Below are 23,090 nucleotides of genomic sequence, written 5' to 3' on the forward strand. Positions count from 1 at the left end.
ACCATCAAACCGTGGACTGAAGGACAATACAGAGGTACTACTGAGGCCAAGGTCTACCCGAACCAGACAGAACCTAAGATGCAGAACCAGGGAGCAGGGACCATCTGAATATGAGCTCAGATCTGAAGTCCCAGGGTGGACAACAGTGGTGGACTGGGACAGAAATTCAGCTATGGCATTTTTACGAACCGTCGGCTCTCAGAAGTGGGGGGTGTGTGGATGCTGTTGAATGTGGGATGGGTGGGTGGGGCAATTTGCTTGGTGTGTGTGCTGCTCGCAGACTAGTCTCTAGTTTGTGTTGACTAAGTGGCCCACCGGGACAGTGCCAGAATGCCAGATAGGCCAGTCCCCCCTGGCGGACACTCTGCCACTAAGAGAAGGTGGTATTACTGAGAAGCAGCGTTGGTAGCTGTCGAAGCTCCTATCACAATGTTTTCCTCGCCTCTCAGTTCCTCTGCTGTGAACAAGCTGACCTCTCAGGGCCTCACCCGTTCCCGGACTCGCCCCTCCCGCCTACAGATCCTTACACAAGACTGAGTAATCGTGATGGGAGAAGTGAGTGAGGCAGTCCCTGCCTTCCTGCTGCTCGCTGACCTGCACACAACTCTTCATGGGTTGGGAGACGTCCTTGTATGGTGAATGGGGCTCCTTGTGCATTGCACATCCAAGTCTGGAAAATAAAGTACTCGTGTTACATCCGAGTTTAAAAAGATTTAACACTTAAAGGTTGAATATGGAACAATTTTATAAACATCTTTATATTTTCTAATAAAGACCTCTATGGGGCGTTTAGAGGCGTGCCGAATGAAGGTTCAGCATTTTCTTTAAAAGCCATATTTCATCATCGGACATAAAAAAAACAAAACAAACAGAAACATGTTGTTTTCTGGGGCGACGGTGGCACAGGAGTTAAGTCCTCACCTTGTAATCGGAAGGTTGCCGGTTCGAGCCCCGCTCAGTCTGTTGCTGTCGTTGTGTCCTTGGGCAAGACACTTAACCCACGTTGCCTGCTGGTGGTGGTCGGAGGGACCGGTGGTGCCAGTGCTCGGCAACCTTGCTTCTGTCAGTGCGCCCCAGGGCAGCTGTGGCTATGATGTAGCTCATCCCCACCAGTGTGTGAATGTGTGTGTGAATGGGTGAATGACTGGTTGTGTTGTAAAGCGCCTTGGGGGGTTCCAGAACTCTAGAAGGCGCTATATCAAATACAGACCATTCTTTATTTTCAACGAACACATCCACGGTTTTGGAAGTTCCTGCCGTGTTTATATTTGAATATTTTACATATTTAGTTTTACTTTAGTAGAAAATGAAGGACTTAAATGAAGTAGAAAGTCTTTCCAACAGGAATGAACAGCGTGTTTCTAACTCACCGAAATAGGTTGTCTAAAAACAGCTTCTGGTTAGGCGGCCTTTGATCAGCTGTTTTATTATTATAGACCGGCAATCACACTTGGAAAGGAAAGGCTGAACTTTCTGTGTTCATCTCTCACCGGCCTGCTGACACACACAGACACGCACGCACGCACACACACACACACACACACACACGTAAGCCTGTGTGAACCTTGCACACACAGAAACTGCTCTGTTTGCTGTCATTCTGACATCAGGAAGGGGGTCACTTTACTCTTCAGCACTAACACAGCTCCACATGTCCCTCCTCCTGGGGTGGGGTGGGAGAGGGATGGGTATCTTTCCAGACAAACCCTCATAACCTACCCATTCAGTTCACACACACACACACACACACACACACACACACACACACACACACACACACACACACACACACACTAAAAACCAGGCGGGCTTGTGGGCGGGCAGTATGGTAATGCCCTCCGGAGGAAATGAGCGCAGTGAAGTGGAATGTAGTTGCCTTCAGTGGGAGTTGCTAACAGCTAGCCTGCTAAGCTGAGTTAGAGCTGAGGACGCAGAGGAAAGTGATGAAAACATGCCTCACTTCACAGTCGTGCCCGTGAAGGACCAAACTCAGGCCAGCTACGACAGCCTGGAGGGGATCAACTGGGTTGATTACAGGGACACTGGACAGGACAGCTTTGACCAGCAGGACACGGTTAGTTCTGATGGTGAGTCTGAGACCTTCACACAGATTTTCATCTCAGGATGCAACGTGGAATCTTTGGAGATGTTCACACTGAGTTTTCTTCAGTTTCTCTTCCTTCACAAACTACAACCATCAGCCTGAGTAAGATGGGTTTGACTCGAAAGTCTTCTAAACATCTGGTTGAATGGTTACCATGGCAATAATTCAGGGCCAGAAAGTGTCTTCTTCTTCGAGCAGGTCTGCTGTTGTCAGGTCCCGTTTGTTAAAAGTTGGAAACCATCTTTTCCCTCCTGTGGCATTCCTGAAGTTTAGGATAATGAGACAATAAAAAGGGTGAAGCAGTGGGACAAACACTCCGGGTGTGGAGTGGTGTTGGAGGGGCCGGTGCCGCTACAAAAGAGGGCCTCGAGTCGCTCTGTGCACAAAAGAAGAAGCTTTCTTTGTGCTGAGGGGGTTCTCTTTCACACAGACAGCAGCTCACGACCCACACATACTATTCCCATCATGTCTGTGCCTCAGCATGTCCCAGCTGTCACTTGAGGTTCTTCCCTGGATCAGCATAAAGAGAGAGAGAGCTGGCCACCTCTCAGAGGCCAGGGCAGCAACAACAGCAGGACCTTAAAGAGTAGGTTCTGGTTTCTGTAAGCGGCTTGTTTATGTGGGCTGAGAAAATCAAACAGACTTCTTTTTTTGACGTGGGTGTGTTTCAGAAATCACGGCCACTCCCCAGGCAGGGCTGGGCAGAGAATGATGAGTTATAAATGTGAGTTAGTCGCCGGAGGCACGAAGAACACAGAGCAGGAGGTTCAAATGCTGATGAAGTGACACGTGTGTCTCAAAGCTGGAGGAAAGTCTTTGCACTTGTTGATCCAGCTGTTGGCTAACAAACGTTTCGTGTTGCAGCCAATAAATCTGCTAACTCGGCAGAAAAGCAACTTCTGCTCACACGTATCATAGCTAAACTCACAAAATAACTTCACGTGAGCCCCAAAAGACTCATTTCAACATTTGCTTCAGGAACAGCTGAGTAATTATCAGAGATGAAGCAAATCAGTCATTTGTCAGCCTGATAGACTTAAGAGCTCACTTCTGCTGAGCGTTGATTCAGAACGTCCAATCTTCCATGTGGATTTAAAAAACTCATAATTTACGTCCATCCATCCAAACAAGCACCGCTTTCTGGTAATAATAGTCCCTAAAGATAAACAGACCCAGTCATAATCAGTGCTGGTGGGTAGAAGCATTAAATATTTAAAAATGTGTTTCATCCAGAGTGTGTGAAGGTGTGTGTTTCATCCAGAGTGTGTGACGGTGTGTGTTTCATCCAGAGTGTGTGAAGGTTTGTGTTTCATCCAAGCCCCCACAATGCAGCTCTAAAATTGAGTCAAACCCGGAAATGAAATAAATTGCAGTTCCACCCTCATCCACTAGGGGCTGGTGTCAGAAGCGAGCAAATCCTCATTGACTCCCATGTTAAAAATATCAATTTCACAGCAGAAATAAACATGTTTACAGCCTGGTACCAAAACATGTTTTTGGTTTAAATGATCTAGTTTACACTCATGACAACTCTGAGGGGGGTGAATTTTTTTCTCACTCTTCTGTTTAAGTGTATTAAAAGCCTAAAATTCTGTATAATTATGAGCATCAGACCCACGTGACCACAGAGCTAGCTCCGGGGAAAGGCCTCAGTAGAGCCTCGGTCTGGCTTGGAAACTGTTCCGGGATTTTGAGTCTCTGTGTTTGTGTGTGGCAAGGTGGATAAACGAGGACCCGGGCGGGATTCGATCCACAGACTCCCGGGTGAGAGTCATACTGCTCTAACCAGTCAGCCAAAGGGGCATCCCCTTGGCCAAGTAGCCAGGGCGCATGATCAATCGGGACACTGTGACAGGACACTCACACTGTCACATGTGTATTCTGTTTTGGATATTTTTTGTGCAATTGTTGGACAAAATGACTTGCTGTGGCATTAATTGCACTAATAGAGCGTCCAAGGAGTCTCCACTTCATTTTTTTCGGTAAGTAAAATTATATTTATGTATTTTAGGTCACTGCCGAGCTGAGCTTAGATTTTAACATGTACTGTTTAACCATGACATTTAAATGTAATAGGGTAAAACCCAGTGCATTTAACATAATGCTGCACTTTAGAAAATGGGTTGAAATATAACATGTTGGTGGAGCTGGGTTCGAACTATCGGCTTGTGGAGCTCTCGGGACACCGATGTTTTCCACCCGGTTCTCCCCTGGCTTCACGGCTTCTGTTTGCTGCGGCGGGCTGACGGCTGGTTCTCCCCGCAGCTCGGCGCATCTCTGTCTGATCGTGGCTTCTGTCTGCTGCACGGGCTGACGGCTTGTGGAGCTCTGGGATGGAAACCTTTCCACCCGGTTCTCCCCAGCGGCAGCTCTGTGCATCTCAGATCGCAGCGGCGCTTGTCTGCTGTGCGGCTGCTGGCTTGTGGAGGTCTCGGAGACCTCTGTGTTCCACCCGGTTTTACCCAGCGGTCAGCCCGGCGTATCTCTGACTCAGAAGCTCTGGTGTTGTGCACAGTTAACTCCGGTTGTAGCTAGGTTGCTACCTCCATTAGCTTAGCTCCCACCCCCGCGTTAGCTTTGGGTTAGCTTCAGGTTATCTTGTAGCTAGTTCGACCGGGTGTCGTCAGTTGATCCCAGCCTTACAGCCCCACCCTCAGCTCCACCTCTCTTCCCTTTTTTGGAATTGTCTGGGCTTGACGGAACCTGTGACACGGTCAAAATGGCGGTGGTGGCCACCTCCCATTTGGCCTCAAAAACGTGATATTAGAGTCTATGGAAAGGAATTGTCCAGTATATTTATGTCGATGGTTTCATCCAGAGTGTGTGGAGGTGTGTGTTTCATCCAGAGTGTGTGGAGGTGTGTGTTTCATCCAGAGTGTGTGACGGTGTGTGTTTCATCCAGAGTGTGTGACGGTGTGTGTTTCATCCAGAGTGTGTGACGGGTGTGTGTTTCATCCAGAGTGTGTGGTGGTGTATGTTTCATCCAGAGTGTGTGGAGGTGTGTGTTTCATCCAGAGTGTGTGACGGGTGTGTGTTTCATCCAGAGTGTGTGGTGGTGTATGTTTCATCCAGAGTGTGTGGAGGTGTGTGTTTCATCCAGAGTGTGTGACGGGTGTGTGTTTCATCCAGAGTGTGTGACGAGTGTGTGTTTCGTCCAGAGTGTGTGACGTGTGTGTTTCGTCCAGAGTGTGTGACGTGTGTGTTTCGTCCAGAGTGTGTGAAGGTGTGTGTTTCATCCAGAGTGTGTGACGTGTGTGATGGACGTGACAGAGGGGAGTTTGTTCCAGGCTCTGAACTCGGCTCTGTTCAGCTCAGGGCAGCACCAGCAGGGCGGTCGGAGAGCTGGACCTTATCCGGTCGGTTTTGCTCCTCTGTTGCCAAACAAACACATGCTCTAAACTTTAGGCACCTTCTCTTTTCTCCTCAAGTTCTCGTAGGGACGTGTCAAAGGAACCAGTCTGGAAAATAATGCAGTTTTAAACGGGGAATCATAGTGTTGTTTATTTATTTAGAAACGCCTGAAGATGGTCTTGCGTTGAGGACAAAATTCCTCAAACCACTAAACAGAAAGTAGTGAAACTTCAGAAAGCATTCGTCAGGACACAGAGGTGGAAAGTAACAAATTACATTTACTCACGTTACAGTAATTGAGTAGCTTTTTTGTATATACTTTTTAAGTCGTTTTTAAAAGCTGTACTTTTACTTTTACTTGAATGCGTTTTTAAAAAAGAATTGTAATTCGCTACATTTTAAATCATATCCGTTACTGAGTAAAAATAAATTATAGGCTTAATAAATTAAAAATATTACGTGTAGCAGCGTCGGAACGGAAAGAGACACCTGCATGAGCGCCGCGTCTAAACCGTGGGGGTGTACACTTTAGCTCAAAGACATCAGTTCAGTTCCTCAACTCGCTGTTCACCTCCTCTCTCCCTCCTCTCCTGTGGGTTGGAACCTTGGAACACGCACCTTCGCGCACCTGTGTGACGTTAACAGAATTCTGCTCGGTTCGGTAGCCAGACTCGGTTTTGAAATGTGTTCTCCTACCGCTCCGCACGGAAGTGGCAAAATAACGTTTAGCGCTCATAACAAGCGGATTATCAGTGCTGTGCTCATAAAACAGAAGACCCGCAGGCCTCTGAGTTAAAACATCCTGATACTGTTCAGGTGTAAACATTGTGCTCCATCCCTGTGTTTGAACTCAGAAGATGCTCCTTGATGCCACAGATATGTGATGATTTAGCTTGTTTCTTTATTTTACTCCAGAATAAGAGATTAAATTATTACTAAAGCAGTTCAGTGTAGTTAAATTAGTCATTCAAATGATTCTAACATGCTGCAGTGTGTGTGTGTGTGTGTGTGTGTGTGTGTGTGTGTGTGTGTGTGTGTGTGTGTGTGTGTGTGTGTGTGTGTGTGTGCGCACACGCGTGTGTGTGTGTGTGTGGGACTGCATAAGACAGCATGGCTTCATCAAATCCATGCATCCTATATCTTGGCTGAAGTAATGGCTCAGGAAAATAACTTCTATTTCATAAATAATGACGTCTCTGCAGTGTTTATGATAATATTTTATCTTATATTGGACCTATCTTTGGTCTGGGAGGTGTAACTTATCATGATACAAGCCTTTTAAAACAGGTTAAAGTGTTACAAGAGGAGATAAATGCATAAATTTGAAGTTCATGTTTGGAGGCCAACCTTCACAGATTGGAGGCTCACGCTGGTGAGGAGACACCGTTAGTTCTAGTAACACCTGGGCTCCCAAGGCCTGTTCTGACAGGATGGACGTTACGGGACCCTTAAGGATTCCAGCTGGATGATTGGAGGATTATTTAGGAGGATTGGAATGAACAAACTGATTTCAGTGGTGAAGGGTTAAATGAGTGAGTGAACCCACCACCAAGGATGAACTCTGCTAACTTTAAAAATCAGCTGTTCTAAATAAGCATGAAGGTCAGAGAGGAGCTCTAGGATGGACACGGATGAAGGAACTGTAATGTAGAGGTAAAGTAGGGCAGGGCCAACGTTAGCAGCTGTCATACGGTCCATCTGAGATGTTTGACTGCATTAGGCTTGTTATGTGACAGGTTAGAGCACAGTCTCATGTTAGTTTTGTCATGAGGACATTGAGATACCTCACACACTGATGACATCTAAAAAATTATTTTTTCTCAAAATAAAGAATAATTTTAATCACAATTGAAACTTACCATCCTAAAAAAACCTCGTCCAATCAATGTGCACGTCCTGTTCTCACTGATTGGATAGAAATCCCTCCTTCAAGCTGAGCGTGTGTGTATGTGTGTGCGCGCACACACATACACACACGAGCGAATTGTGAACTGGCGTTGTGATTTAGCACTACTTAGATGTAGCCATCCTTACGCTGACAAAAATGTAACTAAGTAACTTTTACTTTGAGTACATTTTGTTTACGATACTTTTTACTTTTACTTGAGTAAAAATTTAGGCAAGTACTTTTACTTGTAATTGAGTAAAAAATTATCAAAGTATTGGAACTCGTACTTAAGTAGGAAATTTTAGTACTCTTTCCACCTCTGTCAGGACAGTGAATGACTAATAAGTCACAGCTAATCAAACACATAAAAGTTTCCCTTCATCAGATTTACTGGTAATGGGTGCACACACACACACACACACACACACACACACACACACACACACACACACACACACACACACACACACACACACACACACACACACACACACACACACACACACACACACACCTTTTGGAATGTGTTAGAGTAACGGGTCGCCTTTACCTCCTAATGAAATCAGGAGGTGCCGCCATCTTTTTCTCATCATTACTGCAAATCAGAGTCAACATGATTTGCTGTAAGTCACAGCGGGTTAGAGTCCCTCTGTTCTGATTTATACTGCTGGGAATGACCTTTACTGGTTATACTGGTGTAAATAACTTGTACTGGTTATACTGGTGTAAATAACATTTACTGGTTATACTGGTGTAAATAACATTTACTGATTCTGAGCTCTTGATGTTTCTACTAAACGACGGTCATCCTGTCTGCACCAGTTTCCACTCTGGTGCAATTCTCAAATATGATTTTTTTGTTTTAGAGCTAATTTCTTTTTGCAGCTTGCTAAGAAAATCCAGACAATGTATTGATCTGTGTGTGTGTGTGCGTGTGCGTGTGCGTGTGCGCGCGTGTGTGTGTGTGTGTGTGTGTGTGTGTGTGTGTGTGTGTGACTTTGGAGCAACATTTTACAAGCACATATTGTTGTAATGAGCTGAATTCAGCTTCGATCTCTTAGTTTCTGCCAGGCAACTGTTGCACGTTTGCTCAACACAGTTCCAGTGCTGCAGAAATCTGTGTTTTAAGGTCATTCTGTGTTATCAAAGGAAAATCGTTATATGATGTAATGGTGAAGAAAGTTGTAGATATTTAATTCTGTTAAACTTTCCTTCAGTCGTCTATCTTTGTGATCAGGGACCGACTTTTAAAACTGAATCTCAGCTCCTGTAAACATAAACCACACACACACACACGCACACATACACACACACGCACATGTACATACGCACACACACGCGCTTGCCCGCACGCCCGCGTAAACGCGCACGCACGCACACACACACAAATGCGCGCACACACACACACACACACACACACACATACACACACACACACACGCACACATGCACGCACGCACGTGCACGTACGCACCCACGTATGCACGCACACACACACGCAAACACACACGCACACGCATGCCCGCGCAAACGCGCATGCACGCACACACACACAAACCCACACACGCACACACACATGCACACACACACACACACACACACACACACACACACACACACACCTAACCTCTAATGCTACCTAACCTCTAAGGGTGTGTCGTCATTTAAATCCCTGACCTTTGACCTCTCCCTGCTGTGCTAGATCCTAAATGTTAGCTAAAGAGGAGTTTGAGCGAAGAGGCTTTTTTAAAGGAGCTTATGAAAAACAACCTGATGTTCAAATCCCCTTTAAAAAGAGCCGAGGGATGACCTCAGAGAAAATTCTGAGCAGTCAGGTCTTTTGTTATTTAACATGAAACAAATATCTACAAACACTTTTGTTTTGAAAAAAAAAAAAAGACTCAGTGGGAGTTTTACCTCTTGATTAGATTTAAAAAGAATCTTTTTGCCACCGGACCTTTCATCCAAGCCTCTGCTCTCATCATCAATATTTAAAGTCTTGTTTCAATAAAACTGTGTGCATTAAAAAAACTACAAAATCAGTCTGACTAGGTTTGAGATGTCCTTAAACAATACAATGACAGTGACCCCCCCCCCCCCCCCCATCTGCATATTATTACTCAGATATGATCACTGCCAATATGCTGAAGGGACGCTAGAGGGCAGTGTTGAGTTGTGTCTGCAAGCAAAGAGATATCAATGACACATTTTGTCAGATTGTTTTTTATTTATTTGCAAAAGATTAGACAAAGAAAAGGTAATGTTACTGTTACATTACTTTAGTCTTTTTGAAAAGTAAATTTATTTTTACTGACACAAAATATTACAAGTTTGTTGACGGTTTCATCACTTAAATCTGTGAAGCTTTCATATTAGAGGAATGTTCTTAGTAAATACATTTAAATGAATGTGCGTGGGTCTGATAAATCACCAGAAAACCAGCATGAGAACCACATCAGCCATGGATCAGAAACGGGTACAGGAAGTTTACCAACACGACCAACTAAATCATGGAAAACACAAACGTGCACATATGTGTGCCTGTCCATGAGTGGGCATCACCCCCCTCCCTGTACACCATGTGCTAAATCAGAGCCCTGAATGAGTTTTCACCACGGGTGACCTGCTGTCCCGGATTGTAATCGACAATTCCCCAAGCCAGAGCACTGAGTGTCGTGGTGCACGCTGCACAGAGCCATGCTTCCCCGCAGCCTTATTAGCAGCAGTGGGACCCGAGGCTCAGGTGAGTCAGGACCTCTGCTGGAGGTCATGCAGCACGCCGTGAGTTAAGAGTGTTGTTTTGCAGGACGTTAGGCTTCAAGATGCTGCTGATGAAGTTTACATGCTCTAATAATTTGAGGTTAGGTAATTCACTGTAATGAGGTGTGTGTGTGTGTGTGTGTGTGTGTGTGTGTCTGTTTTCTGTTGTCCCAGGAGGTCTGCTTATCTGTTTTTCCTCAAAAGCTGAAGTAAATGAAAGCGTAATTACATCCCTGCTTATTATCTGGACTTTGCTTTATTCATTCTGCTTTACTGTCATTATTTTTCCTCCAGCTTCACCGGGTGAATGGTTTCTGCTAAACAGACACTGTTAAGATCTTTTAATTGGAATTAGAAAAAAAGAAAATGCTTTTTAAAGCTAGAAAAGGACATCAGAAGAAACCAGGAGTGTTTATTTTATTTTATTTTTTGTTCTCTTGAGTCATTTATGTTTTATTTCATCTCATTCATCCAAAGGATTTCAGAGTTTATTTTTGTTCCTTATTTAGACAAAAGGGTTCTGGAGAAGAGACCAGGAAGTGACCTTATCTGATGTAAACTTTAATAGCTAATGACCTTTTTGATTGGACTCCGTGCTTCACATGGTCCAATAACACGTTTTGTCTTTTAATATTTTTGATAGTTGTAAACCCTTTATGTTGTCAGGCGTTTTCCTCAAAGTCAGTTCTGATTTTTCCTCATTCGTTCTCTTGAAGCTTGCGTTTCTTCTGCTCCCCAACAGGACACGGGAATCATAAAGAAGACAGTCCTTTCCTCAGCAGTCCCGACTCAGATGGCAAAAGAAATGACTTCTACGACAGAAACCTGGCTCTGTTCGAGGTCTGCTATTTGTACTTTACAATATTTCCTTCTAATCCGCCCGAAAGTGACCTTCATCTGCTCCTGCTGTGCTCCCAGGAAGAGCTGGACATCCGGCCGAAGGTGTCGTCTCTACTCAGCCGCTTGGTCAGCTACACCAGCATCACTCAGGGGGCCAAGGAGCACGAGGAGGAGGAGAGCGCTGAGACCTCACGTCGTAAGACCCCCAAGGTCAGCAGTCTGTGCAGAACTTATTATTATGCTTGATGCATATTGGCTCTCGGACTTTAGACATTTGGAAACACGAGACTCCGCTGCCGACTCTCTGCATGCTTCCTCATCCACATTATTAGAGCTTGCTGATGGATTGCTCCTGACATTGGGGACTGGGCTGCTAGTCTGTGCCTACGTAGGACCTGGATACATGCAAAGTGCTGATAACATGATTGAGCGACCTTTAAAAAGTGCACTAATCAATACTAACGATTGCTACACTTGTTTCCTGAAATGGCGTGCTCAGAAGTCTGCCGTACTCTCTCTCCCGTCTGTCAGTCTCCCAACATGGGCACCCTGATGGGGGTGTACCTGCCGTGCCTCCAGAACATCTTCGGGGTCATTCTGTTCCTGCGGCTGACGTGGATCGTGGGAATGGCCGGCATCATCCAGTCCCTCCTGATTGTCATCATGTGCTGCTCTTGTGTCAGTATGACAGGTCTCCGCCACGTTTGACTTTAGTGAGATCTTATAGATTTACCCCACCCCCCTGTTTTGTTCTTTCCGATCCAGACCATGTTGACAGCCATATCCATGAGCGCCATCGCCACCAACGGTGTTGTTCCAGGTAACGCCAGACAGTCACGGTCTTTCTTCATTGTAAAAGTCTCATCTGATCTATTCTTTACTCATTATTATTACCTACTTTAGGAATATGACTTTAACTTTGTGTTGCTGAGAGAAAATACTCCTCTAAGCTAGTAGAAATCATTGAAACCACACACTAGTGGTTTATTTAGCTTTATTTTCCACTTCTAAAGTACAAAACTAAACCCCTTAGTTGTATAGTTTCTAAGTCCAGCACACCTTTGCACCATGTTTATAATAAGTAATGGTGTATTTTTTCTTGTCTGCTGCAGCTGGAGGAGCCTATTTCATGATCTCCCGCTCCCTCGGCCCTGAGTTTGGAGGAGCCGTGGGTCTGTGCTTCTACTTGGGCACCACATTTGCTTCTGCCATGTACATACTGGGAGCCATTGAAATCTTCTTGGTCAGTCGATTAACTTTTAGTTTCTCTTGGTGATTTAATTCTCAATTGCCTCATAATTCTGATGAAAAGTTCGTCCCTCTGCCATGAATGTGAAATTACTCAAAAGTGTGACAACAACCGATTTATTTCTAACTTTAATTTTAGGGAATTTGTTCACATTATGAAAAAAAGAGTTTTCCAAATCAAACCTTATCAGTTTATCCAATACTTCTATTCATGTGGACTCAATATTAGAGTAGTGTGGGGAATTTTAATAACGTCCTTACAGTTGGTGGATGACAAATCAGGACCAGAACACAATCATGACAGAAACAGCTTACAACTGAAGCCCTGAGTACAGAAAACAGAGTTTGGATTTGAAACGCGGAGCCTGATGTTGCTGCCCCTCCTCCCGGAGCCACGCTTAAAGCTGCCGTCTGAGCACAGCCTGTTCAGACTCTTCTAGATAGAGTGTGGTTAATAAGAGCTTAGTGAGAGAAAAAAGCCTTTTTTACAGATTTTATCAAGACACAATGTCCAGAAACTAAATTAGGAGAAATGTGATTTTTACCGATCAATCCTAATAAAACATTTGATCGACTCGAGGCTTTTCAGGAGTTATTTCCACCAAGCAGCAGGAAACACACGAGCTTACTCTACATCAAATGTTCCTAACTTAAGAAAGTCAGTCCTAGAAACTTACAGAGAGGAAACACACGGCGGCCACAAACAACTCAAAGATGCCTGAAGTAAAACCATTTAGTTACTACATGATGTGTTGTTTGGTTTTATCAGTCAAATTTTCACAATATTTTACATAAAACTGTGACGATCCATCCAGCTTTATAAGTAATATTATAACAATTTAACAATCATAAAGCTTGTCCTTGGTCATACATGAAGGCCAGAAGTTTAACATAAGTCATCTATAAGGGATTGCTTTTCCTAACGTTGGTGTAACACTTCCAGCGTCCAGCTGAAGAAAGAGGCCCACTAACTGAGAAGATCATTGAAGAAGTAAATTAAGAATTGTAATTTTGACTGCAGGTATTATAAATAGGTAATATACCTTCTCAGTGGCCTAGTGGTAGAGTATCCGCTCTGGGAGATCGGGGTTCATATCTTGGTCGGGTCACACCAAAGACTCAAAAATGTGACCCAGTGCCTCCCTGCTTGACACTCAACTTGAAGGGGTTGGATTGGACGGTTTAATCACCAAATAGTTCCCGAGCGCAGCCACTGCTGCAGCTGACCGCTGCCCAGGGGGGTGGGTCCAGTGCAGAGGTAGTTTCTCCAGGGTGTGATGATGTAACCAAATGTCTTAGAAGTGCAATACGAGCGGGAAATGTTTGAACCGTCTGTCTAATTGATTTACACTTTTTGTTTTCTTCAGTAAATGACTGACACGCTGAGTAAATCATATCTGCACTAAACAGCTTTTACTTTGTCCTCTCCAGAAATACCTGGTCCCTCAGGCGGCCATTTTTCACTCCACAGATCCGCTGGGAAATGACAGCACCTTGCTCAACAACATGCGAGTGTATGGCTCCATTTGTCTCAGCCTGATGGCCGTGGTTGTTTTCGTCGGGGTCAAGTATGTCAACAAGTTGGCCTCCCTTTTCCTGGCCTGCGTTATTATTTCAATAGTCTCCATCTACGCCGGAGCAGTCAAATCCATGACTCATCCACCAGAATTCCCGTAAGTGCTTTAAAAACAAACTAATGTCTGAGCGGGATGTGCCATGAACCATGAGACGCATGAATGTAGAACTTGTTGCCTCTTTTCCGCTGGTACTCGTACATCACACGTGTCATCATGAGTTAGAGTTGTTTTTATCTTGTTTTGCAGCTTTAGCTTAACTTGTGAAGGCAGTGTTGATTTAAAATGTTTTCCATGTTGCTGCTGCAGGATTTGCATGCTGGGCAACAGGACTTTGGTGAGGGATCGCTTTGATGTGTGTGCTAAAACTGTGGTGAGGGGGAACGTGACAGAACCGAGCCAGCTGTGGGACAGGTTCTGCCTCCCTGGGAATCTTAGTACCGCTCAATGTGACGACTACTTCATCCAGAACAACGTGACAGAGATCCAAGGCATCCCTGGACTGGGCAGTGGCGTCATCAGAGGTTGTTCTGAGTAAAGCATGTGAAATGTGCACGTAGTGCAAAACGCAAATAGTTTTAACTTTAACCCTCTGATGCATGAATTATGAAATCTTCAACCATGATTTTTTTTAACAATTCTTTTTCATTCATCTTTAGGTGTGAATGAAACAAATTTCAACAAATATTTTTTGTAAAATTTTATAATTTACAAATATTTTATTACATGTCCACCTCAGTGGACAGTGTGCATTCTGAACATGAAATATGTTGGCTTGGCTTACTGAAGTCCAAATGGAGGGGCTCACATGCAATAAAGTCTTCAACAGCTGTGCTTAATAGCAAAAACAAATACATAACAATTTTGAGTACCTGTCCACTGTAGTGACCATTATGCATCAAAGGGTTAAAAAATCTGGTTCCCCAGCCACTGGGCCAAGAGCTGGTACTGGTCCAGAGTACCAGGCTTAAAGTAAAGTGAGTTATAAAAATGCTAAACAATTAAATATGACTGCTCCAGTGAACAGTATTTAGAAAATATATAAAAATGTATTCACAAAGAGAAAATAACAGAACTGAAGTCTTTTATACAGCAGTTGTATTTTTGTGATAAAATTAAGTTAGTTGTTAAACAGTTTACTGAATTTTGTTGTGTACATGAATTGTCCTCCAAACGTAACTCTAATGCACACAAATCTCATCTTCTATCCAGCTGAGAAGTCAAAGTACTGCTTGATTAAAAGTAAGGCACGGCAGCTTTGTTTATGTAGTACTTTTCATACACAGAGGCACTTCAAGTTACTTTTCAGGTACAAGAAAAAACTTCAAAAACATAAAAATAATATATTTTTAAATCCTATTTGAAATCTACTAATAATGGAGCTAATAAGACACTGATATATAGCTTTAATACACATTTTCATTGGAATTAGTCTCCAACCGTCCTGTCGGACAGAACCATGTATGAAGATGTGAAATGTGGTGGTGCTGATTCCATGGGAACTGGTGCTCGGTTACCAGCATTTAACCACGTTTCAGAAAAAAGCATCAAGTAAAGATCAAAATCACAGAAAAAACTCATTTACAAAAATGACTTGTTACTATAAACTTAGCGATGACTCGGTTGAATGGGCCCGACAAGGAAATGTTATTAGATTTAATTTTAATTTAAAAGTTTCATTTGAACTGAATCCCAATTGAATGGTCTAACTGTGTTTTTGTTTTTACGAGACAGACAACATGTGGAGCGACTACCTGCAGAAAGGGGAGATCTTAGAGAAAGCCGGGCTGCAGTCAGTGGAGGCTCACAGTCCCGTAGAGAACTTTCTGAACTACGTGTCAGCAGACATCGCCACATCCTTCACACTTCTAGTTGGCATCTTCTTCCCTTCTGCCACAGGTTAGACTCATTTTAAAGGTCAGTTTTAACCAGGGGCGGATTTAGGACTGAAGAAGATCCGGGGCTTAACACACACACATGCACACACATGCGTGACACACACTAGTCAACATCATATATATATATGTCTTGTACCACATCATTTTTAATCTGAAGCTACATATTCAGCATTTTCAGGGCAGAGTATTGTTCCTGTTAGTGTTTAGTGTGAGATGATAGTAAATATTCCCTTTCTCTCTCCAACAACTTTACCTGATAGTAAGCTAACTTTAGGCAAACCAGCAGCACAACAAATATTTTCTAATAAGACTCACAAACCTGAGTCAGCACCAGTCTCATCAAAGCTGGGGTTCTGTCGCGGTACTTTTGGTCTAAAAAACGTCCTTATGTCCATCTTCACTCATGCGTTTCAGGCAGAGAGTGTAGAAGAAGCCGGCTGCTGAAGGGCTTCTTCTTCAGTGGTGGAGGCTCAGGCAGGCTGTATACAAACTACTGCCCGCTGCGCCCTCTCTGTTGGACTTTGGTACTGCATGCTACTTCCGCGATTTAGATCCGGGGCTTTTCATGAAACATCCGGGGCTTCAGCCCAAGTAGCCGGGCCTAACGCCGCCCCTGGTTTTAACCACTTTAAACTAAAGTTTAATGGATTTATTAACATTTACATTTTTTATTGTTAAGAATTAAGCTCCATTTTCAGAGACTGTAGATGTCCTCAGAGTGTGAGATTGACCAAGTAGAATGCCAGTAAAAGCATTCACTTTTAAAGCCTAATGTTAGTAAATAATAACACTGCGTCTCTGTTTCTGCGACATATTCACCACCCTACCGACGGAGGATGTTGTCTGATTCGTCTCTCTCGGTATGTGTGCCCTTCTTTTTTCAGGGATAATGGCAGGTTCAAACAGATCTGGGGATCTCAGAGATGCTCAGAAGTCCATCCCTGTGGGAACAATCTTGGCCATCACCACTACGTCACTTGTTTGTATCCTACCTCATTTGAAAGAGGAAAGAAAAGATTTATTGCACACATGTGTACTGTCTTGAGTTCCCTAATTGCTCATGTTCAGATCTAAGCTCGGTGGTGTTGTTTGGATCGTGTATAGAGGGAGTTGTCCTGAGAGACAAGTATGTTTATTTATTTCTTGGGCTTGGACTTATTACCTGCTGTTCAGTCCATGCAAATGTGTATATTTATGTAAAATAAGAGCTAGCGAGAAACGGATCATTTAATTACAGCTTTTACTTTTCTTTCAGATTCGGAGATGCCGTTCACAAGAACCTTGTTGTTGGGACTCTGTCGTGGCCTTCTCCATGGGTAATTGTGATTGGCTCCTTCTTCTCCACTGTTGGTGCAGGGCTGCAATCTCTCACTGGTGCGCCACGACTTCTGCAAGCGATAGCAAAAGACAACATCATCCCCTTTCTTAGGGTATGGCACATATTCCTAAATTTGTTGTGGTACAAACAGTTGCGCTGGCAGAGCTTGAGCTGCCAAAATAAGCTGCGTGCACACAGACGTGTCGAGTGTTTTTGCTCCAGGTGTTTGGGCACGGAAAGACCAACGGGGAGCCGACGTGGGCCCTGCTGCTGACTGGTCTCATAGCGGAACTTGGCATCCTTATTGCATCACTGGACATGGTGGCTCCCATCCTTTCCATGTAAACTCAAAAGATTGAAAACATACTTCTGTTTTGATGGTAATAAATAATTAATAATCATTTTATTTTTACTCAACAGGTTCTTCTTGATGTGTTATCTCTTTGTAAACCTAGCATGTGCTGTTCAAACGCTCCTGCGAACGCCTAACTGGAGGCCAAGGTTTAAATATTACCACTGGTGAGTTTCTGTTTGCTAAATCCTGTCTTCTGTGATGCTGTCCTTAACAACATCAATTAACATTTTTCTTTGCAGAGAATAATTGAAAACTATTGACCTGTTTTATGACCATTTTTTACACCCTCCTCTTCCTACTATGCAGTTGTAAACATCAAAGCTTTGTGTATTGCACCCACAGGACTTTATCATTCCTGGGCATGAGTATGTGTCTGGCTTTGATGTTCATTTCCTCCTGGTACTATGCCATAGTGGCCATGGGGATTGCTGGGATGATCTACAAGTACATTGAGTACCAGGGGTGCGTATGGAGTCGATGTTTTACCACAATACATCCTCGTCAGGTTTTTTATCAGTATGGGGGAGTTTCTGCATGTTCGCAGTTCGCTGATCACGCCATTCTTCTTTCCTTGTGTTGTTCTCACAAACAAAACCAGAGCCGAGAAGGAGTGGGGCGATGGGATAAGAGGATTATCTCTCAGTGCTGCACGTTACGCCCTGCTGAGGCTAGAAGCTGGACCTCCTCACACCAAAAATTGGAGGTGAGGCCAACCAGCAGGGGGTGCTGTAAGACATAAAGCAAAAACATTAATAATTAGAAAACAAATATCTTTCATTTTTTTAAATAACATTGATTTAAGCAAGAATGTGTTTAGTTGCAATATAATAATAATATTAATAAAAAATGACTTCCTTCTTTCTAAACCGCTTGTTCACTGCTCCAACAAGGTGAGACAACAAATCTCCAAAGTGGATTATGGATAATTGCTGTAATAACATAATCCACCATTCTAATGCATTATTTATTAATTCATATCTTTTATATTCTTTTCATCTGCAGCTGTGTCATTTCCTACTGAACTGTGATTTGCGTTCTGCAGACCTCAGCTCTTGGTGCTGTTGAAGCTGGATGAAGACCTTCATGTAAAATACCCCAGGCTGCTCACCTTTGCCTCTCAGCTGAAAGCAGGAAAAGGTCTGACTATTGTTGGCTCGGCCATCCAGGGCAACTTCCTGGACAGCTATGGGGAAATGCAGGCAGCGGAGCAGGTATTTGCTTAAGAACTACAAATAAATTGGTGCTTTTTTGGTTTTGCTTGACCGTAGCAGCTGCAAACATTTGTGACTTCATCCATCCTTGCCCACTTGTCCACGTGGGGTCGTAGGGGGCTGGTGCCTATCTCCAGCGGTCAGTGGGCAATCAGGCAGGGTACACCCTGGACAGTTAGCCAGTCCATCACAGGGCAACACACACACACACACACACACACACACACACACACACACACACACACACACACACACACACACACACACACACACACCTAAGGACAATTTAGACAGACCAATCAACCTAACAGTCATGTTTTTGGACTGTGGGAGGAAGCCGGAGAACCCGGAGAGAACCCGCGCATGCACAGGAAGAACATGCTAACTCCATGCAGAAAGATCCCAGGCTGCAGCTCTAACCACTGCGCCACGACGCAGCAACATTTGTAAATTGTGAAACCAAAATAAGAAAAAGTTAGAAATGGTTTTGTGCACATTTTGATACTTTTTTGGCACAAATGAGTATTTGTTTTATAAATTGTACTTTTAAAAATGTTTAATTATTACCTGCCCATTTCATTTTAATCCAAGTTAAACTGTGTTTCCACAACAATGGACTAAAGGGGGATTTCAGACAAATTACAGAAACAGTAGTTTGTCTGATAAATAACTTATTTTGCTTTATGTGACAACAAGTGATCCAATATTCAAAGTTTGTGTGCACATATTTTTATTTCACCCATTATAGATGGTGTCCTGAACAGCTGCTGTTTCAACAATTCAGTTGACGTCCCACAGGACTGATACGCTAACAGCTAGTTCAGGCAGCTGAAACCTAAGTGTGTTACTGCTGCAGCACGTCAACATTTTATAGTATGAATGTAATTAATCAAGTGTTCACCTTTCAGTTTTGCTTTACAGTTATTTACCTTTATTAAATATCACCAGGAGCAACAAAGTGTGGCTTATCTGGTGTTAACCGGGTCCAATGCAGCAGGTAACGTTTCACATTTTGTGTAAAATAATCAAGTTATTTTAAACAATTCGCTGCTGGCCTTTCTCATCGTTTTTACTGTTTTTTTTAAGAGTGACAGAACGTTGCGCGCTAGCATGATGTCGATGCCAAAACAACCAAAACAGAGCAGAGACTCACCTTTACATCAGGAAGAATCCGCGCGTTTCGAGCGTTATCCGTTCTTTCATAATCCGTTGTTGAATTGTGATCGGCAGAAGCTTTTCCGCTTTTTTTACAGCAGCGGCCCAAAATGATCTCCTAACACACGGATGTTCTGCTCCCTGATCACGTGACGTGTGACGTACGCGGATGAAGATCGGCTTCAGAGCTGAGATGTTTGTTCTCACGGTGTGGGGGCTCGTCCGACGCCCACACAGTAAAAACATGCAAATGATGACTTTAGTCGTCATTGGCAGTGAATGACTGAAATGGTTTATATAAATATTAGTACAAATCCTTTCGACATCTTGAAAACTGGAGCTGTTTTATCACAGCTGCAAATAATTTATCCTGTCTGTATTTGGATTAGCCTTTAGCTTATATTTTTAGAAGCTATGAGGGGTCAAAGGTTGATTATTTATAACTTTTACACATAAATATGCTTCAAAATGGCAAAAATAATAATAATAAAACATACCTATGAGTAATGTGAAACTGCAATAAAATCATTCTCTATCATTTGTTTAGTGTTGGATCTAATTATAAAAAAGTGGAATTTAACTCTTTATATCCTCTATCATTTTGAGGCATGATGGCTATCTCTACTATAAGCAAACACATGACGCTGTACCTGATTGTGAAATGTATGAATTAGTATCAGTACAATCAACCTGTCGCCAATTTGTCCTTCAGGCAATAAAGAACATGATGGAGATCGAGCGGGTCAAAGGTTTCTGTCAAGTTGTGGTGGCCACTAAGGTCCGGGAGGGCGTCGTCCATCTGATCCAGTCCTGCGGCCTTGGGGGGATGAAGCACAACACGGTGGTGATGGGCTGGCCGTACGGCTGGAGACAGAGCGAAGACCCTCGAGCATGGAAGACTTTTATTAGTGAGTTTTAATGAAGCAGCGATCCCGCAGTAGCTAAACAACCCAATCTCTGTACGACTGCAACATTAAATTGTGGCATTTATGTGTAATTGCCCGTGTGCTGCTCACACACCAGATTGTGTTGCTTTGTTGCTGGCTCCTAATTAACTCAGTAGTGTCTGTGGTGAGATTCTCATCTGACTGCACCCTCACACACACAGCAGGGGTGCGCTAGCGTGTAAATGTCTCAGCCAGTGTGCTGTCTTCTCTACCCAGACACGGTTCGCTGCACAACAGCTGCCCACCTGGCTCTGATGGTCCCCAAAAATGTGTCCTTTTACCCGAGCAACCACGAACGCTTCACAGATGGCAACATTGATGTGTGGTGGATCGTCCACGATGGGGGAATGCTAATGCTGCTCCCGTTCCTGCTCAAACAGCACAAGGTGAGCCTCGGTTTAATGTCCTACTGTAGTTTAAACACGGCACAAAAACCAGATACACCAAAGGAAAAGGTGTGTTTCATTCTCCAATCAAAAATGTGACGAGAGCCTTTACTCTTTGTTTCCATCCTATGTGGCGCGCATGCATCTTACATGAATCAACACTTTTGGTTTTAGGTCTGGAAGAAATGTAAGATGCGCATCTTCACTGTAGCCCAGATGGATGACAACAGCATCCAGATGAAGAAGGATCTGGCCACATTCCTGTATCAGCTGAGAATAGAGGCTGAGGTGGAGGTGGTGGAGATGGTGGGTGTTTCTGCTCATATCCTTCAGAAAGAATGTCGACCCTGACCAAGGCCTCTTTAAGAGTTTGGATCATGTAGGCCATTTAATTGAGTCTGTTAGTGGAACCAGATGTCCACAGTGCCAAACTCAAACAACTCTACACGATTTCACCAAATAGGCTGCTAACCCTCTGGAGGCAGGCGATGCAGGATAGCAACGTTAAAACCTACCTACCCGGTTACTCCACACACGTGTTTCATGAGCATTCTTTAACTCAGAAGTACCCCTGAAGGACTTAGTTGTCAAAAGTTTATCAGAACTTATTTTGAGCCTGAGCGGGTTAAAACAAAAATAAAGGCTGGAAAAAACTCCCACTGAGCTAAAGAGTTAGCTCAGTGGATCTGATTTAGGAGAAAAGTTCTGACTATGAGACTTTCCACGTTAGAGACAAACATGTTTGATTTGAACTTTCTGTTGATGCAACTTTCATCGACTGGGATTTCAGCATGACAGCGACATCTCGGCTTACACCTACGAACGGACATTAATGATGGAGCAGAGGTCCCAAATGCTACGGCAGATGAGGCTTTCCACTACAGAGCGGCAACGAGAGGTGGGCTGCACGCGCCTCGGTTTTACTTCTTATCAAACTAAAGACCTTCACAGCTGAATGAGAACACCTCTAGGAACGAGTCGAACGTTTTGAAATCGTATCTGAGGCAGATCGTGTGACTGTGCTGCAGGCTCAGCTGGTTAAAGACAGACACTCACTGGTGCGAATGGGAAGTCTATACTCAGATGAGGAGGAGGAGCCTGTGGAAGTTCCTCCACAGAAGGTTCAGATGACATGGACCAGAGAGAAGCATGAAGCTGAAAAGCGAAATCGCAACAATGCTCCTGAGAACTTCAGAGAGCTCATGAGCCTCAAACCGTGAGTCAAACTCATGTCCAACATCTTCTTCACACCTGATTGTACATTTATAGACAAGTAAAGAAAAGCTTCTGGCCCTTTTAACGCATCTAGGCTCTTCTTTTTGCCTCTCGCCAGGGATCAGTCCAACGTGAGAAGGATGCACACAGCTGTGAAGCTGAATGAAGTGATAGTCAACAGGTCCCACGACGCTCGGCTAGTGCTGCTCAACATGCCGGGTCCTCCTCGCAACACGGACGGAGATGAAAACTGTATCCTTTCCTTCTGCAAACATGCAGTAAAGCAGATGTTTGTTTGTGGGTTTCGTTTCCTCAGCGCTTCGCTCAGACATGGAGTTTCTGGAGGTGTTGACTGAGGGTTTGGAACGCGTGCTGCTGGTGAGAGGAGGAGGTCGGGAGGTCATCACCATCTACTCATGACTAGTTAGGAGTTCCTATGGAAGGGCTTTGGAAGAAGACGTTCTGCTTTGGGACTTCCAGCAGCTCTTGGTTCACATACCAACTTTTGAGTGCAAAAGAGTTTATTCTATTTTTGTAGAACATCTTTAATCAACCGTACGTATGTACCTGTCGGTTTGTAATTTTATACTTCTAATATGAAATTCAGTGCATTTATCAAACACAAACATTACATGATTGCTGTTTTTATGTTTGCAGGAGGCCAAAACAGCGTGTTATACAGTATTATTATTTAGTGATCGAACTGTGCTGGATGGACGCAGCTCACCTTTAGGTAAATCCTAGGTCAATTAGTTAAGGATCTAAAAATAAAATATAGCAACAAATCTTTATTTTTCTAATTGTGTACAAAGACAAAAGCTAATTATGCCCTTAAATATC

General features: G+C 43.7%; 1 protein-coding gene across 1 annotated transcript; it reads left to right on the top strand.

Annotated features, from left to right (window-relative positions):
- Positions 1-1,781: 1,781 nt before the first annotated feature.
- Positions 1,782-22,974, top strand: slc12a4 (solute carrier family 12 member 4). Its single transcript, XM_015952845.3, has 24 exons — positions 1,782-2,087; positions 10,846-10,943; positions 11,022-11,153; positions 11,475-11,621; positions 11,709-11,763; positions 12,056-12,186; positions 13,623-13,864; positions 14,075-14,289; positions 15,500-15,664; positions 16,548-16,646; positions 16,732-16,789; positions 16,919-17,093; positions 17,204-17,322; positions 17,402-17,500; positions 17,679-17,798; positions 17,935-18,039; positions 18,379-18,547; positions 20,415-20,610; positions 20,866-21,035; positions 21,210-21,341; positions 21,826-21,933; positions 22,064-22,251; positions 22,369-22,502; positions 22,579-22,974. The coding sequence occupies exons 1-24, from the start codon at positions 1,952-1,954 to the stop codon at positions 22,668-22,670; spliced, it is 3,285 nt and encodes a 1,094-aa protein (XP_015808331.1). The 5' UTR covers positions 1,782-1,951; the 3' UTR covers positions 22,671-22,974.
- The last annotated feature ends 116 nt before the right edge of the window (positions 22,975-23,090 follow it).

The sequence above is a fragment of the Nothobranchius furzeri genome, chromosome 9, assembly GCF_043380555.1.
Source record: "Nothobranchius furzeri strain GRZ-AD chromosome 9, NfurGRZ-RIMD1, whole genome shotgun sequence".
NCBI classification, from domain to species: Eukaryota; Metazoa; Chordata; class Actinopteri; order Cyprinodontiformes; family Nothobranchiidae; genus Nothobranchius; species Nothobranchius furzeri.

Excerpts from the sequence above, each read along its gene's own strand:
- slc12a4 (XM_015952845.3), top strand. The coding sequence starts at position 1,952 with ATGCCTCACTTCACAGTCGTGCCCGTGAAGGACCAAACTCAGGCCAGC. Across the intron at positions 13,865-14,074 it reads ACTCATCCACCAGAATTCCC|GATTTGCATGCTGGGCAACA; the intron begins GTAAGTGCTTTA and ends TTGCTGCTGCAG. Across the intron at positions 14,290-15,499 it reads GGGCAGTGGCGTCATCAGAG|ACAACATGTGGAGCGACTAC; the intron begins GTTGTTCTGAGT and ends TTTACGAGACAG.